We start from the raw sequence: 16,033 nt of genomic DNA, 5'->3' as shown, positions 1-16,033 counted from the left end.
CATCATCCGCTGGCTCTCATGTATATCACCCGTACTACCTCAGCCGACAACCAATACACGTTAATAGTTTGAGTTCAATCACTTGACATGACGGCTGGACCGGAGGCTAACGCCGTTCTCCGGTGCGCCTAGGTTCGAGGACAGTTTGAACGGGAGCATCCTTCGCTTTATAGATTAAGAGAGGCTTGTATAGTAAATTTTCGCTGTAGCTTGATAGAGCTAGTAATAGACACGTAGTAGTGTGTATGAATGAAATCTTTCACGACAGGTGGCAGAGGAACAATTCCAAGAGTATCGTAATAAATAAGGCGCCGAACTTGTGACATGGTAAATTTTTCAGCATCTGGGTAACACCATTGCTTGCTGGACTGTGATCCAATTCTATCCCCCCCCCCCCCCCCCCCCCCCCCCGGTCATGATGATCAACCTGAAGCGAGTGCTCCTGGTAGTAGTTACAATCAGCTCTACTGTGATGGCAGTGTCTCTACATTGCAATTTTCCCGGGCACTAGTCTCCCGTATACTGCCTACGCCTACAAATGCGCATGTAATGCTGCCTTCATGACTTGGCGAATAGAATCATCCTTTCTGAAATTCCCATCTGGTAACATCAACCACCGCAGGTCAAATTCGGCAGGGAACTCAGAGTCTTTCAAAGTGACTTTGATCATAGTTTGATTTTTGTAATTGAACTTCTTCTCGGCTCTGCCGCTATCTTTCTATTCCTGAGAAGTAGACGAGGGCAAATAATGTATTGGTGTAGCCATGATGCAAAACAGAACAGCGCGGCGGCCCCTGTACTTTCACAGATTCTGAACCATAGCCAAAATGGTCTCCCGAAAGCCTGTTCCGGGATCAACGATTCTACCGACCGTCTTAACTTCTACCGCAGCATCTTGATCTACAGCCCATTAGTCATCTATGAGATTGTCCGACATTGATGAATCATCATTATGGACACGTCGCCGAGTAGAGCGTCTTGCAGTTTTCCGCCTACTAGCACGTAAAGATCTTCCTTCTTTATTTACTCGCCGGAATTCTGCCCAGGATGCCCACGTCGTTCTGCGCGTCAACCCTTCTACCGCTTCCCTTGGCTCTACTCTAGAAAAGCCAGCGTTCAGTGTTGGGTTTGTTGAATCCGTACGCAACTTCTGGCGCTGCTCGTCTAGTTTCAAAGAAATCCAGTCGCTGATCTCATCCCCCTTGTAGCTATAAGTAAAAGCTATTATGAGAACAAAAACCGTTACAGGTATGGAAACCATCCAGAAGAACCCTTGGTTGTAGGGTGTGTCCCGAATATCCGTTGTATTCATACCAAAAAAGCTAGAAATGAAGGACCTGGACCATGTCAGCGCGGTGTCCAGAGCATGAGCACAAAAATACCTCAAGAACTCTCTCGTAACGGTGGCTTACATTGGGAGAAAGAACAGTGTGACGATGGTGAACACTCTAATCGCTTTCCCATGATCCTCCTCGAGGACCTCAATGGTTTGTTTGAACTGTTCACGGAACGTTCCTGCCATATCCTTCAACAAGGCGAGTTTCGCATCTCTGGCCCGCAGAGATCTGAGCTGTCGGGTCGCAAAGATGCGCTCGTTCTCAAAGGGCCTCGAACGTTTGATATTAGAAGCCCGGAACGAGTCTGGAGATAGGAGCCACAGGTACTTGTCAAGCAGGTCTCGCTGGCAAGCAACGACACTGCGGACGGCGTTGAGCTCTTCTTGCAGCGCGTTCATTTGGAGGAACAAGCGTCGGTTCGGCCGCCGGCTAGCCTGGAGACGGATGTTATTCATATACATCTTATAGATTTCCTCGACGTTGGTCACAGGGTCGGGCAGGACCGGCCTGTTCTGCAGCCCGCTCATCACTGCGAGCGCCAGAAACTCCAGCCCTACTGATTTGGACCTCGGATTCGCCCAGTCGTTGAGGTTGATTTGGGCGCTCTCCGTGTGCTCCAATCCCAAAATGCCTTGTCTAGCAAGCTGGAGAAGCTCTTCTACCCTGTTTCTAGTGATAGCCTGTCGCTCCTCCGCAAGTTTAACGTTTCTCCTGGTTCTGTCTCCTTCCAACCACTGCTGTTTGGTGATCGGATTGAACAGGCAAGCCTCATTTTCCAGGGAGAGCCGCCTGGCATGAACGATGTAAATGGCGAGGATAGCACTAAATGCAAGCTTCAGGTTATTTGGTAGAAGCGGCCGCGGGATACTCGCCGCCTTGGTCAGGTTTGACGGCCTGGCAACAAGAGCATGAAGTCCCTGGATTGTTCGGTCGAAATCCCAGAGATCATTGACAAACTCTCGCGCGGCATTTGAAACGTACTGGCGCCTGACATCTCCTGAGGTCTTCTGTAGGAGCCAAACGTAACAAGGGTCATTGAATGGGCGTTCATTCGTCTTGTTGTACGTGCAGAAGAAGTGCACCAAATGCAAGTGACCGAGGGCCGTCGTCGAGGAAGTGTACACTCTATGCTCGTTGCACTCCGGACAATCGGACCAACTCAGTGCCGGGCGCCAATCTGAGTCAGGGTCGGCTCTAGAATCCCCGAGATGATCAAAGTTCCGGATACTATAGGTTGAAGTGCGGCGTTGCTCATGGTGAGCTGAAGCCCAGTTGATTTGCTGTTTCGAAAAACCAATCAGATGGAAATAATGTAGTTTCACAACGATAACATACGCGGCATATTTTGTCCAAAGAGCCCCAGAAACGGACTATGAAGTCGTGGTCGCTGCATCCATCATGCGGCACAAATGCTGACATGATGCTCCTTGATACTTCGAGCAACTCTTTCATAAGGAGGGTGTCATCTCGTGAGGGGTCAACAGGAATGCCCCCATACTCTCGCCCAAAGTCATGTTCTTGCGGAACGTCTGTGATGGGTTGTTTGGCGACATCCTCAGCTCCCACACTTGAGACCTTCGTCTCTTTAGGGGTAGAGCCAGAGTGCGCTCCTACGCTTAAGTTTGCTTCTATACCGTCGTTGCCAGTTTTCTTGGCGATTTTAGGGCTGTTGAGGGGTTGAAAAGGTGTTTCTGAAATGTTCTTGTTATCTGATGAATCGCCTGCTCGTCTTTCATGTGTTACAGCATCTAGCCCCGCGTCAATGATAGGCTTCCCCTGTTTATCTGTTGGCAATCGGGGGGCACGCATCTCATTCGTTTCCGGAGAGAAGCTGCTACGCAGTAAAAGCCGTTCTAGAGTGCACCTGAAGACTGGCTTGTACATGCTGCCATCCCAACTGCTAGAAATGTGGTCGTGAATGTAGTCTAGGGCAGTTAACAAATCTTTTTCCATCTCCTCAGTATTTCTATTCGCTGTCTTCTTGGTTCGCCATAGAAGAAAAGGAAAGGAGACTGGTATCAAGCCTGTTCTCCGGTTTGTCCCAGAAAACTGACGTCGCGTCTGAAGCATATAATCCCTTTCCAAATCGTCGGACCAGTCCGAACTTGAGCTACTGTCCGGGTCTTCATCTTGCGTTCCGTTTGAGTTTTGTATCGTAGTCTTTACGTCGTCTAGCTTTGAGTTACCTTGCTGAGGCTTAGCCCCCGTTTCACCAATAGAAGGTGGAACTCGGAGAGCGGTAAACCACGGATGCTCAGAAACGTCATCAAGATGGTTGCTAGATCTCCAGGTCTGTAAATTTTCGATGACGGTCCTTGCACCGGTATATCCCAGAGATTCAACGTTAGCGGCAGCGGTATCTCCTTCCCCAGATAGTCTTGGTTCTGATAGGTTCCAGTTGCTGTCGGAGGAAGGGTCTTCGCCGGAAGAAGAGCTTGATGAGGTATCATCTGTACTAGAGAGGCCAGAATCCGAAGCCACATGCATAACACGATACCTCAGATCATCATCATCGTGCGTTTTTTTAATCAGGTGGAAGACGCCGAGTTCTGTTGAACCCCGCGCCATGAGACGGAGCCAAGCCTTTGGAGATAAGCGCCGGCGATTTGGGTTTACAACAAAAAACTGGGATGCTCTCCATGCTGGCTTGTTGATGGTTTTCATGACATGCTGCAAGAAGTCCTGCGTCGAGGGACATTTGTTAGTGTGACATTTATCCTTCGCCATGGATCTACTACAATAGAAACTAACCACATAGTTCCAGCCCTCAGCTACAGGTAACTCATACCTGCGCTCTTTGTTTGAGCGCTCGTACACCAGTGTGGCCCTCCTTAATCTTGGCTTAGGTGCCCTTGATAAATCCACTGTTATGTGTTCCCCTTTGACGTGTTCAAATGAAGCCGGAGACATGGTAATAATACAATCTGGCGACAGTATATTATGAGTCTCAGCGAGGCGGGGAGGATGTTGCTATGCTTCACGTACCTGAACCGATTAATAGACACCAAATCTGTGCTACATGAAGCATTTTCTTCGAAGTTTCAGCTCCCAAGCTTTGCATTACTTGGCCAACGGCAGAATCACCTCCGAAATCATAGCCATAAAGGTGGTGTAAGAGCGTCTGTGGGAATTGGGCAGCTCCTCTAACTGTACTCCCCTTTTCTTGAAATGTGAAATAAGGGCAGGAAGAGAACGTGACTGGCTCAGTTTCTCGACGCATTTTCGTTTTTGTTGGAGGATAATTGCCTACATAGCGAAGTATGGCCCCAGGTTCCACATAGGAACCTCGATCGGTGCTTGTGGCAAACCTCCTTCCCACCTCTTTGAAAACTGCCTTTGCGACAGCTTGCATATCTTGGGAAACCAGTGGACAGGCTTGTACGTATCGCTGCGCTGTTCGTTAGCTGTCCAATTTTGGAGTTCCTAGGGGGGGTGGCGACCTCAAGTATCGACAAACTTATCGAAGGCCTCGTAATATGACTGCCACATGGACGTTTGAGCGTTAGTTTCGGTTAGTAGACACCCACAAGCACGATTCTTGTGCCAACCTACTTGATAAAAGGAGGAGAAAAGAACTCACAGCCATTTGAGTGCAAGCGAGGCGGGCCCAGTCGAGTTTGCTGTAGTTGGGCCGCCTGAAGATGCAATAGTGATTTTGTCAATGGCCCCTTTTGCATCCAGGTAATCCAAACCTCGTATCGTCAGTAAGTCTGTAGAAGTCACAGTGTCCGGACCGACTGTTTTCAGCTCAGTCCAGGCTTTAGATTCGGGTTCAGAGAAGGCTTCGTGGTTAGAAGCATCATCCAGGTTTGTCTGTACATCTCTTGGTTTCAGCCAGACAGTGCCGGAGATACCGGCATCGTTCGCCGTCCCAGAGCCATCGGTCTCACCATGCGAGAGGCTCTCCTCTGATATGTCCGCTTCCAATGTGCTTCGCTGCTGGTATGATTACTATCAAATGTTTGGCTGTATAGGGGTCTCTTACTGGCTGACGATTTCCGTGGGGCTTGGCACCAGCCAGATACTTGAGAAGCTCAGAGTCCTTTTTCCTACTCATGATTTTGACTTCGATTGCTGTTCCATATGCCTGGGTGATGGAAGAGATCAAGGTTAGCTAAAACAGCTGCGCAACAATGCTTAATGAGGGGAAATCAGGCAGGGAGATGAAGCGGCTGTGATGCCGCTTGCTCTAATCGGTCATCCTGCACGTAGAACCTGCAGATTGGTCATTGACTGGTCAAATCCAACGTATCCCTGTCATTGATTGCTCTGCCACCTGTACCCCCTAAACATTTGCACACAAGTACCAAATCGATTGTGGTTGAGGTCCCCACTGGCTGTGTGACAGTAACTTATTTTGGAATTTAACCTGGTGTCTTCGACAATGGATCTATCAAATAAGAACGTGGACTTTTAAGTGCAGCCTGTCTACGGAGTCGAGAATTCCTCGCAGGACATCTCATGTAGTCTGGTCAATCCGAAGGAGTGATTGTAATTGTTGTCTTTCCTGCCAACAATCTCAAACTTAAATGCATCGTTGTGGTCAACCAGAGGTTCATCGTAGGGAAAGTAGTGCTGAGATGCCACGCAGGCGGAGTGAATGCCTGCTCCGTTGGCTTGATGATTGCAAGATAGCGCAGGATGTACTGAGAGGAAGGGGGGCAAGCCGCCGCTTCAAGGTTCTTTCTTGCCAGAAAGGGGCGTTCGGGGCGTAGAAGGGGGTGATTGATCGATCACAATCACGCCAAGTCTTGCGAGACAAACCATGAGAGTTTCGACCAGAACCACATCAAGTATCGTGAATGGAATCATAATAAGTCTGATGAGCTGAATTACAATGGGCACTTTGGAACCTTTGCGTGGGTTGAAGTGTCGAGGGAGGTGGTGGGGCCTGCATGATACAGTATGGCGAGAACTTCATGTAGGATTCTGAGAGCCGGAATGACACCAAGGCTGAATCTACAATACCGAGAGGGCACGGCAGCGGGTCAACTTCGTCAGTGCGAATGGGCGGATTGAAATAGTCACAGACGGGCGAGCCTTACGGCGCTGACGAGTAGAGAACAGAGGTCCGTTTTGACGGACCTTTAGGCAGCAAGGATACTGGTCTGTGTAGGTGATCTAGTCCAGTCCTCACTGGCTTATACATGAGAGAGTGAACGGGACTCGGAGCTTTCTAGTAGGCACGGTCGTATGTGGTGGTTAAGGGACGTGAACTGACTTATAAGCCCAAGTCCAAAGAACCTCAAAGTAACGTGGTGTCTTTGCCCAACTTACGACTGCTCCGAACAAATTGACTGCTGTTCTGAGCTTGAGTAACAACAGCAGTAGGAAAGTAACTATGAAATCAGGCAAACTGCCTCTGATTAACAACAGTAAATGCTGAAGTTAGCTAAATCCTCGATTCATGTTGTGCATTTCCGAGTACGCGTTCCAAATTTTGTAATGGTTGACCGCCATTGGTCGCAAGAATTCCGTGGAGGTGCTGTATGCCTGCAATCCAGGGACCGAGGCATGCAAGACGACCCTTAACCCCAGCGCAGAAAAAGGGGTATTGTCGATCACCCCCGCCAATTGGGACGCTCTAGAAGAAAAAAGGAGCCCCAGCTTTGCGGGCAGTGCAACTGGCAGGTCACAGTGCTATGGGGCACCCAGGTATCTGTGCCTGAGCTTAGCTTGCTTGCTTTAGCAGCCTTGCGTCACAAAAATAACCGTACCGTCGATTGGACACATGGGACGGAAATGCGATCCACGGACACGAGACCTCCCACAATCTCCCACTTCGGTCCTCGACCATCGACCAACCTGGCTACCAATTTACCCTCATTCAACATAGTCCTGGGGGACTCTCCCTATTCTTAACAAACAACGATGATCTAGAGATCTCCAAGTACCGTCCTTTTCGATTCTCCCCGCACACGCGTCAAGCTCCAAGCAGCACCATCAGCCCACCATGGGTGGCCCCTTCAAATTCCTGAGGAGCATCTACGACCTCGACAACCTTGACACTCGCTTCACGAACTCCTCTTCTGTTCCCTACAAGACCGTCATCGAGGCGCGAACGGATCCTGCGCAGAGCAAAGAACCGTCGAGCAAAGCTCAGAGTCGAGCACAGCCATCAAAATGGAAAACACCAGAGTTCTCCTGTTACCTACTCATTATCGCCTGCCTGTTGCCATACATGTTTTGGGTTGCCTATGATGTGTCAAGGCGTGGGTAGCTCCTCTGAGACCATATAATCAGAGCTTTACTGACCTTCCCCTCGGACAGCTTCTGACCCCCGATACCACAACTACGAGCGCTTCCTAGCCGACGGCTGGATCCCAGGGCGTAAGATTGTGAGCCGCATCCTTACCCCTCTCTTCCATGAAAAAAACGACTTACACAAATCTTTCCACGATCAAGGATATTTCCGACTCGCAGTATAACACTTTCCGCCGAAACCTTCCCGCCATGGGCTTCCTCTTAATCTTCCATCCCCTCCTCCGCAAGCTGTGGAACGCCGTCTTCCCGGTCCCCGCGGACTTGCATAAGAAGTCCGTAACAGAACAAGGCGATGCTCGTCTCGAGCAGCGCGCTTCCTTTGACTACCGCTTCGCCCTCGTTTTCCTCGTTGCCCTGCATGGCTTCTCTGCCCTCAAGGTCCTCACCATTCTTCATATCAACTACCAGCTTGCCACGCGCCTTCCGCGCAGGTACGTCCCTGCCGCCACATGGATCTTCAACGTCTGTATGCTCTTCGCCAACGAGATTTGCAAGGGGTACAAATTTGCCGCCATCGCGCAGTTTATTACCCCGCCGCCGGCGAACAAGAGTGTGCTGGAGGATGACCCCTTCCTCGTGCGATGGGGCGCCTGGATGGACTCCTATGGCGGGCTGATGTCGCGGTGGGAGGTCCTCTTCAACATCACCGTCCTCCGCCTCATCAGCTTCAATTTGGACTATTACTTCAGCCTCGAACAGCGCGGCGGAAGCGCATTAGAGGTAAGAACAGTCCCCCACTTGTCTCACACCCCATCTCCTTCTCCTCAGTACTGATATCCCCAAGAAGAAGCAGCTCGACCCCGCGAATCTCTCGGAACGGGACCGCCTCGCCATTTCCGCCGCTCCCCAAGACTACTCCTTTCGCAACTACCTCGCGTACGCAATCTACGCGCCCCTCTACCTTGTCGGGCCCATTATGACCTATAACGACTTCATCTCCCAGCTCCGCCATCCTTCCGTCTCTGTAGAGACCGGCCGCACTTTCCGTTACGCCGTCCGCTTCGTCCTCGTCCTGCTCGCGATGGAGGTTATCCTCCACTACGATTACGTCTGTGCCATCTCCAAGGCGGGACCCAACTGGTCCTCCTACACTCCTGCTCAGCTCTCCCTGTTGTCCTACTTCAACCTCCACATCATATGGCTGAAGCTCCTCCTCCCCTGGCGCCTTTTCCGTCTCTGGGCTCTCCTCGACGGCGTCGACCCGCCCGAGAACATGCTTCGCTGTGTCTCGAACAACTGGTCGCCAAGGTCCTTCTGGAAGGCCTGGCACCGCTCATACAACCGCTGGCTTATCCGCTACATCTACATACCCCTCGGCGGCGCAAACTTCCGCTCTTGGACCACCACTGTCCGGTCTATTGCTACCTACCTGCTGGTCTTCACTTTCGTAGCTCTCTGGCATGATATCCGCCTGCGCCTGCTCATCTGGGGCTGGCTCATTGTTCTCTTCCTTCTTCCCGAGGTCGTCGCAGGGCTCCTCTTCCCCGCCAGGAAGTGGGAGAACAGACAGAGGGAGTACCGGTGGCTGTGCGGTGCGGGAGCCGTTGCCAACGTGCTCATGATGATGATTGCCAACTTGGTCGGCTTCGCGGTTGGTTTGGACGGTCTGCAGAGCATTATCCACGGCATCTTGCATGAGTGGTCAGGTAAGTGGCGCAACGCTCACCCTCTCATCAGTGTATCCCTCAAGAAAAAAGACAAATCATGTTCTAACACACGATGTTATAGGTGTGCTATTCTTCATCACTGCATGCTCGGCACTGTTCGTGGGCATCCAAGTCATGTTTGAGATCCGCGAGTCGGAGTTGAGAAGGGGCATCTCGCTGAAGTGCTGATAGAATCGATTTACCACTCCTTTGTCATTAAAGTGTATTACAATACTAGACAGCTACGCTGTTGTATACTACTGCTTCTACGTCTGTTCTTCGTGTCGTGATGCGAATCGTGACAATTAAGGGACAGCGACCACCGTCCCTTCCGGGGGTATATAGACAATGCAGCCAGTCCGCTCCTGTTCCGAAAAAATCTTCCCTACTCCTAAATAAGACCTTGTGAACGTGCCCACAGCGCGTAAATTTTACGATTTGCGCGCTGCCGAAATGGTATATATATATATACTCATGTATATATGAACCAACAACGGGGTGCTCGACAGCCAGCCCAGTCTAGTGCTTGCTGTTGATGGTTCCCAGTTCCGCGTCGTAGTTATGGTAACGCTGCTGGGCAAATTTGCCGTCCATTCCCAGCTTGCGCTCCGTCACCCACTCCCTCAGCCAGATGAGGCCCTTGACGACAAGGTAGAAGACGATGCCGGCCACGGCGATACCGACGATATACGCCGCCGTCTTACCGCTGCCGTTCTTGGCGATGTCGAGGAAGCCGTAGGGATAAAAGTACTCGTTGTGGTCCTTCAAGTAGATGTAATGCGACAGGTAGGCGAGGGAGAGGTACAGGGCGAGCACAATGATTAGCCAGAGCATGTGTACCCATTCAAGCTGGGCGGCGCTGGTGCGCGGGATAATGATCTCAAAGAGGGAGAACGCCAAGTTCAGAGCGTGCTGGGAGATGTTGCTCCAAGCCTCGAACACGTCGGTGTACCACGGTCCCTTGAAGAGAATGCCCCAGTATACAATCGTCACGATGAACGGATAGGTGGTCACGGTGGTGTAGTAGAAGGCGTGGAGAGCCTGCAGAGGGCGCGGGAAGCGATCGAGCAGCGGGGTGCCTGAGTGCGCGTAGGTGAAGGTATGGATGGCGGAGATGAGGAAGTAGAAGCCTAGACCCCAGTACGTGAGGACGGTGAAGAAGGAGAAGCTCTTGGAGACGTCATCGCAACCGCCGTACTCTTCGCGAGAACACGTCCAGCCGATGATGAAAAAGCGAACGACGAAGATGTAGAGACTCTGTAGAGGGAAATCGTTAGTTTCCAATAGAGCAGGCCCCAGTGCGGGTATGGCAGCAGGCAATTGATTAAGGGGTGGTGGCGATGGCTGTGATGAGGGCAAACCATGAATGCCGGAGGCGATAGGGGTAAAAACTCACGATGAGCGCGCGACAGGCTGCCAACAGGTAAGGAGGTAAAAGCCACGAGGTCTCGAAGCGGTGGGACGGATCCCAGAGATCCTTCCCGAAGCGGAAGGCAGCGAACATCTTGATCTGCCTAGGGATTGCCGCTGACAAGGCGTGAAAACCTTTCTTTCGCTTGACGATGTTCAGATTTTGGAGTTGAGCCGGGAGTGGGAAGTTCGAGGCCCAAGAGGTTTTTGAACGTGGGCCTTGGCTTTCGGCGCGGGTCGCTGTGCAGCAGGGATGGTGCTCCGTTGCCTGAGAAGCGCAATTACGTCGCTACCAGGGTGACCTGGCACTGGGGGGGCTGTCTGTATCGACTTGATGTCGTGTGCTCCTTGATGCCGTGAATTTATATCTTTTGGTTACGGATCACGCGTTGTTGTAAAGATGACTCCCTTTTAGCCTTCGACGTTGTGGGTTTGTTTGACGCAGAAAAGAGCATTCACGGCATCACTCACTGACCGATCCAACAGAATCGCAGAGCGATCAATGCCTAGCAATGTTGGTGTTCTATTTCGGCTCTCGGCATAGAACGCGGGATGCAATCAGAGACGGCCCTGGCGAAGTAGTGGCTGACGGATGTGTTTTTTTTTTGGGGGGGGGGGGGGGGGGCGGCTGTCTCTTCCTCTCGCTTGTCGAGGCCAGGGACCTGGTCCAGAATGAGGGTCCTGGCCGTTGCTGCAGCTAACCGGAGATGATGTGGAGAGCGAGGAGGTGCAGAATGAACTGGGAACACGATGTTGAGCAACACTACAGAAAGGGAAGGCGGGAACACTGCTTTTCATAATATAGGGTGAGGCTTCATTTCTTACAACAGCGAATGTGCCTAGGCTCCATGTCTGACGATACTTGCCTCCAGACGGGCATTTTTCTTGCTTAGAACTATCCAGCAACACCCTCAGCCCAACCTCGGCCACGAGCATAGTTGCTATTTTCGAACCATGTAGTAAGCTGTGGGATTCCTGTGGTTCAGCTGGCGCCATCCAACGAAATACGCAGCACGTGGCATGTGTGAGTAGAACTTGAAGAAGGAATGCCTGATATCGACAAGGACTTCCATGCGTTTGTCCAGCGAAAAACCGTATTGGTTCTTCAACGAAAACAGGGGGATGATCGGACCCAGCAGAGTCAACCAGCCACCAACTCTTCATGGCTTGTCCAAAGTTTCGGGGCTGAGAAGTTGGGACGTTGTGGCTTGCCAATGATGCAGCCTACTGATGCTGTTATGCATGTGGTGTAGTGCCCAAAGTCTTCATCGTGGTTGGAAGTGTCCATGTTGCAGGGAGACGCAGCGCAGGATGCAGAATAGAAACTCTCATCTTGGGTAAGCAGATTGTAGATCTATCCCCAGATGAACCGGATGTCGATCAGAGAAGCGTCCGTCGTTCGGGTCTTGGGGAGCTCGCCCCTGGGAACCACTTGCATGACGGGGCCGGAACCAGGACAGACCTTGCTCCAGCTCGAGCCGGCGCGCTTGTTGTACGCGACGGCTGAATCGTGGATGCTCATCATTTCCGCGCTTGCGTTAGGATGGAGAAGCGCGATGCAACTGTGGCCGCCACTCTCCGACCCTGGGGGAACCACCCTAAACCGGCAAGCATGAGCTCATGAACAGGAGCGGGTTGCAGTGATGGAAGCTGTGGGCCAAGAGAAAGGGTTGAGCAGACCGGCGATATCCTCCCATTCTTCCCCATCGGAGTCACAAATGATCATGGTGCAATTAATACATCGCCTTGGCGACGGTAGCTTGGAGCCACCCATTTCGCCAATATTTGGTACAGATACTCCAGGACAGATGGATACATAGTTCCACGACCCACCCGGCCCTGCAAACTGTGGCCTGTTGCGATTGCATGCTCGTCATCTTGCCTGGCCTTGCTGGCTCCGTGCATCTTGCGAAGCCCCTTTGAGAATCCTCGTATGAATGATGATGTCGTATCCCAGATCTCCAGATGTGGACTAAGAAACCAATATTCTGCCAGGCGAATATCTATCATTTCCATGGAGAGGCGTGCAAGCTCCCCAATTGGATGCGGTAATCTGACTCGCCAGGTCATCGGGTCAGCAGACGCCGTCAGCAAACCGTTTTGGGCCATTTATTGAATTTTAGAAGGCCATAACTGTCCCTCTTGTCGGGCCCTGAGCCTTCTTTCGCATACGCTAGACGGATGCAACGGCTGATTCATGCCAGAGACCGACGGACTAAACCAAAGCAGCTTGGCCTAGAATTATGTGACAATGATGCTGTTGGTTGGCAGTGGTTGCCAGACTATGTGTGACTCCGTCATCGCAATTAGCACTGAATTGTTGGACACACGCGCACAGACTTGAGTTGCCGTTGGTAACATAGACCAGAGGGAAGAGGCGTTCAAACGAACCCGATGAGGCTCGTTGTTCATCTCATCTCATCTAATTTTTTTTCTTAATTCCCCGTCTCTTCTCATCTCTCCTGTTCCAGCCACGTCAAGGATGTCGTAACCCAATTTTGAAAGGCGGTCAAGACCTAGGGGAGGGGGGGAAAAGGAAGCCATGGATGCAAAATGACAGTTGTCAACGGGGCCAATATCCAATTCGGTCAATGTAAAAGGCACCCAGGGTATGGTCAAGGGGGGAGTGAGCGGGTTCCGTAGACGGGAGACGAAGCCGATCGATCGGGCCAGTGAGCCTATGTCCGGAGTTGGAAATGAGACCAGAGAGGCCTGCCATCGATGTACCCTCGCTCGCAGAGCCGTCTCCGAGTCCAAGAGATGGGGAGCATAGTCGTAAATGAGCGACACAGTCGGCGGTTTGAGAGTCAGGAGAAGCTTCACTACTTCACTCACGACGAGCCGTGCGGTCGGAGACACGGCATGTCAGCGGCTGCCACTCCAATTGGCAGTGCACGGATTAAGAGCCCCGTGTGCTGTAAATAGTCGAGAGGTGGTCACTGTGGCACAAGCCGCTTGTTGACTCGTGCCGTCGCTCGCTGGTGGGCGGTTCCAGGCGATGGGCGAACCACCGATCCCGAACAAGATTTGTAAGGGGGTTAAAGTGATGATCAGGACGAGGACGATGTTTCCAGGCGGCGTCTCAGCAGGCTTCGCTCTGTGACGTCCTTCCACGCGAAATACGAATCCCACGCACACCTAGTAAGCGATAATTTGCATCTGCACCGACAGGTAGGTCTGGCTTCTCAACTGTGCCGGCCAGCCAAGTGGTTGTGGCCCAGAGAAGGTGACGAGGCAAATAGCAAACAAAAGACGCCATGGCTTCCCCAGACCCTGTTGCTACCGAAGAGAGAGGCGGCATGTTTGGGGTCTTTGGCACTTTTGCAGATGGGGGTTGCAGTTTGCAGTGTCATTCTCACCTCGTGTGGGCAGCCAATGGAAGGTCCAATGGAACGTATAACGGTCATTCCATTAAAAAGGCTTTAGTGAGTATTGCGAAGTGATGCGCCCCTCTTGCCTCTTTAACAACCCGGTAATACAGCTATGGGAGTCAATAATTGGAGCGGGCCGGAGGAAATTTTGGTGGGATGGGATGGACGTAATCGCAGATGGATGGGGTGTGTGGAAGGTGACAACAGCAACCAAGGTATCCGTACTTTTGGACGACGAGGGCGGGGGATGGGTAAAAGAAGCAAGACGACATCCCAGGCTGGCTGTCATCAGCAGGGGTTTAGTCCCGATTGAGACTCGTTCCTGCACAAAACGAATAGTACGATGAAACTAAGGTAAGGTACCTTATCTGCCCTCGTGCTGACGATGCGCAGTGCAAATGCAAAATTGAGGTTGCTGAGTTGCATTTGGGTTTCTCTCCGGTGCGTGCCCGCTGGAGGTCTAAATGTCGCGCCGGTGTGTTCTGCCGTGGCTGTTGGCTGACGACTACCTGGGCCGACATGGCTTGGCATGCATCTTGGGCCTGCATGTTGCGATTAATGCGTCAATGGCGGCGACTCTGTGTTTCCTGGCGTGGTGGATGGGGGTGCAGCGCTGAACTCGTCTTGGGCCGAGTATCTGGGCTTGAAAGTTTTGTGCCTTTGTGGAAGGTAAGTACTAATTACTACGTAGTATGTAGTAGTCCCTCCCCGAGGAGATGAGGGCCTGCGTAACCGTGCCTAGTGCAGTGGGTTTATGCAGTCGCCGCCGGCCCACCGAAGAAGGGATGTGAGTGAGCGCAAAGCGGTGGGTTAAGTGCGTACATTAGAGGCAACGGGGGGTGTTACTCTGAGATTGGTACTAATACATTTGGCTTGATGGCTGCACGCGCACTCAGGACATGCTTCGACGGGCATCCCACGGGCATTCATCGGAGCCGGTTTCCCTGTCGCAGACCACACGGAAGGTAGGGAGGCGGGGGGGCGCGAGAAGGGAAGTGGGCAAAGATTTGGGCAGCGGGAGAGTGACAGTCGACGCATCTGTGGGCACCAAGGAGCGATCAAAAGTAAGAAATCAGAGTCCGTCTGCCAATCAAGGGCAAGCCAGTCGAGTGGCGCCATGGTTTCTGTTTGTATTCAAGGATGACCTTGCTATGGTGAGGAAACGGGGTTGTCTGTACTGTAACTGACTTTCTTTCACAGGCGGGACTCATTGGCTCAAGCTAAGTGGTAGTAGAAGAGGAATAAACGACCATTTTCGGCAGAAAAGTTGCGGAGGTAGGGTATGGACCGGATGTTGGGTTCTCTGGTTTGTGTCTGGGTACAACAGTAGGTGGAGGGGTTGGGTTCAAGGTGGAGGAGGCAAATGGACAGAGAGCCAGGATAGCCCCTGGGGCTAAGCGGGCAGCGCAAAGACGAAAGAGAGGGGCGTGGTACCCTGGCCTGGAATGATTCTAGTTATGGTCGAGGATCCCTGCTCCAGGACGAGCCTCGGGTGGTTCTGGGCCCTTTCCCTTTTGCTATGTCTTTCCCCGTTTTGTTCAGGGGTTAGAGGAAAGAAAGAACGCTAGCGTGGAAAAGAGGAATGGCGACAGGGGTATGCGAAGAACCATTCAAGGGGGGTGCGGACGGGTGCTTGCTAGGTCTATCCTTTTATGTTGCTGCTCAGCGCGTTTTTTTTTTTTTTAATGAGGCCATGCGATAGCCAGGAGAAGGGGGAGGGGCGGTTAGATGGTCTGATACTAAACGAATTAGTCCATATGTTGCGCAGGCAAGTTGATTAAACCGGGCAGACAACTCAATTGCGGAAAACAATTGTAAATATATATATATATATATATATATGCGGGAGAAAGGACAAGCCCGAGGCCCGCATTGAAGAAGAAGAAAAGTTTGGGAAAGGATAGAAAGACCGAGAAGGAGGATGTAAAAAAAAAAAAAAAAAAAAAAAAACCAAGAGAGGCCTGAAGAGACAGCAGACAGGAAAGGAAAGGACAAACAAAGCAAG

The 16,033-nt window shown here is 51.7% G+C and overlaps 5 protein-coding genes across 5 annotated transcripts; 1 reads left to right on the top strand and 4 right to left on the bottom strand.

Annotated features, from left to right (window-relative positions):
- Positions 1-802: 802 nt before the first annotated feature.
- Positions 803-2,789, bottom strand: CTRU02_209918 (mg2+ transporter; the record flags this gene model as incomplete). The annotated part of the gene is made up of 4 exons (XM_070205364.1): positions 803-900; positions 1,315-1,337; positions 1,413-2,617; positions 2,673-2,789. The coding sequence occupies 4 exons, from the start codon at positions 2,787-2,789 to the stop codon at positions 803-805; spliced, it is 1,443 nt and encodes a 480-aa protein (XP_070061012.1).
- Positions 2,790-4,583: 1,794 nt separating this feature from the next.
- Positions 4,584-5,394, bottom strand: CTRU02_209917 (uncharacterized protein; the record flags this gene model as incomplete). The annotated part of the gene is made up of 3 exons (XM_070205363.1): positions 4,584-4,725; positions 4,918-5,276; positions 5,323-5,394. The coding sequence occupies 3 exons, from the start codon at positions 5,392-5,394 to the stop codon at positions 4,584-4,586; spliced, it is 573 nt and encodes a 190-aa protein (XP_070061011.1).
- A 1,896-nt stretch (positions 5,395-7,290) lies between these two features.
- CTRU02_209916 (glycerol:h+ symporter) lies at positions 7,291-9,436 on the top strand (the record flags this gene model as incomplete). The annotated part of the gene is made up of 5 exons (XM_036720730.1): positions 7,291-7,549; positions 7,608-7,675; positions 7,743-8,321; positions 8,386-9,247; positions 9,330-9,436. 5 exons carry the CDS (start codon positions 7,291-7,293, stop codon positions 9,434-9,436), a joined length of 1,875 nt encoding a protein of 624 aa, XP_036587571.1.
- A 330-nt stretch (positions 9,437-9,766) lies between these two features.
- On the bottom strand, positions 9,767-10,751 carry CTRU02_209915 (uncharacterized protein; the record flags this gene model as incomplete). The annotated part of the gene is made up of 3 exons (XM_070205362.1): positions 9,767-10,009; positions 10,031-10,504; positions 10,644-10,751. 3 exons carry the CDS (start codon positions 10,749-10,751, stop codon positions 9,767-9,769), a joined length of 825 nt encoding a protein of 274 aa, XP_070061010.1.
- A 1,260-nt stretch (positions 10,752-12,011) lies between these two features.
- Positions 12,012-12,179, bottom strand: CTRU02_209914 (uncharacterized protein; the record flags this gene model as incomplete). The annotated part of the gene is made up of 1 exon (XM_070205361.1): positions 12,012-12,179. The coding sequence occupies one exon, from the start codon at positions 12,177-12,179 to the stop codon at positions 12,012-12,014; it is 168 nt and encodes a 55-aa protein (XP_070061009.1).
- Positions 12,180-16,033: the final 3,854 nt, after the last annotated feature.

The sequence above is a fragment of the Colletotrichum truncatum genome, assembly GCF_014235925.2.
Source record: "Colletotrichum truncatum strain CMES1059 chromosome Unknown Contig_0006, whole genome shotgun sequence".
NCBI classification, from domain to species: domain Eukaryota; kingdom Fungi; phylum Ascomycota; class Sordariomycetes; order Glomerellales; family Glomerellaceae; genus Colletotrichum; species Colletotrichum truncatum.
Note: the sequence above shows the minus strand (reverse complement) of the source record. Positions and strands in the feature narration are given on the sequence as shown.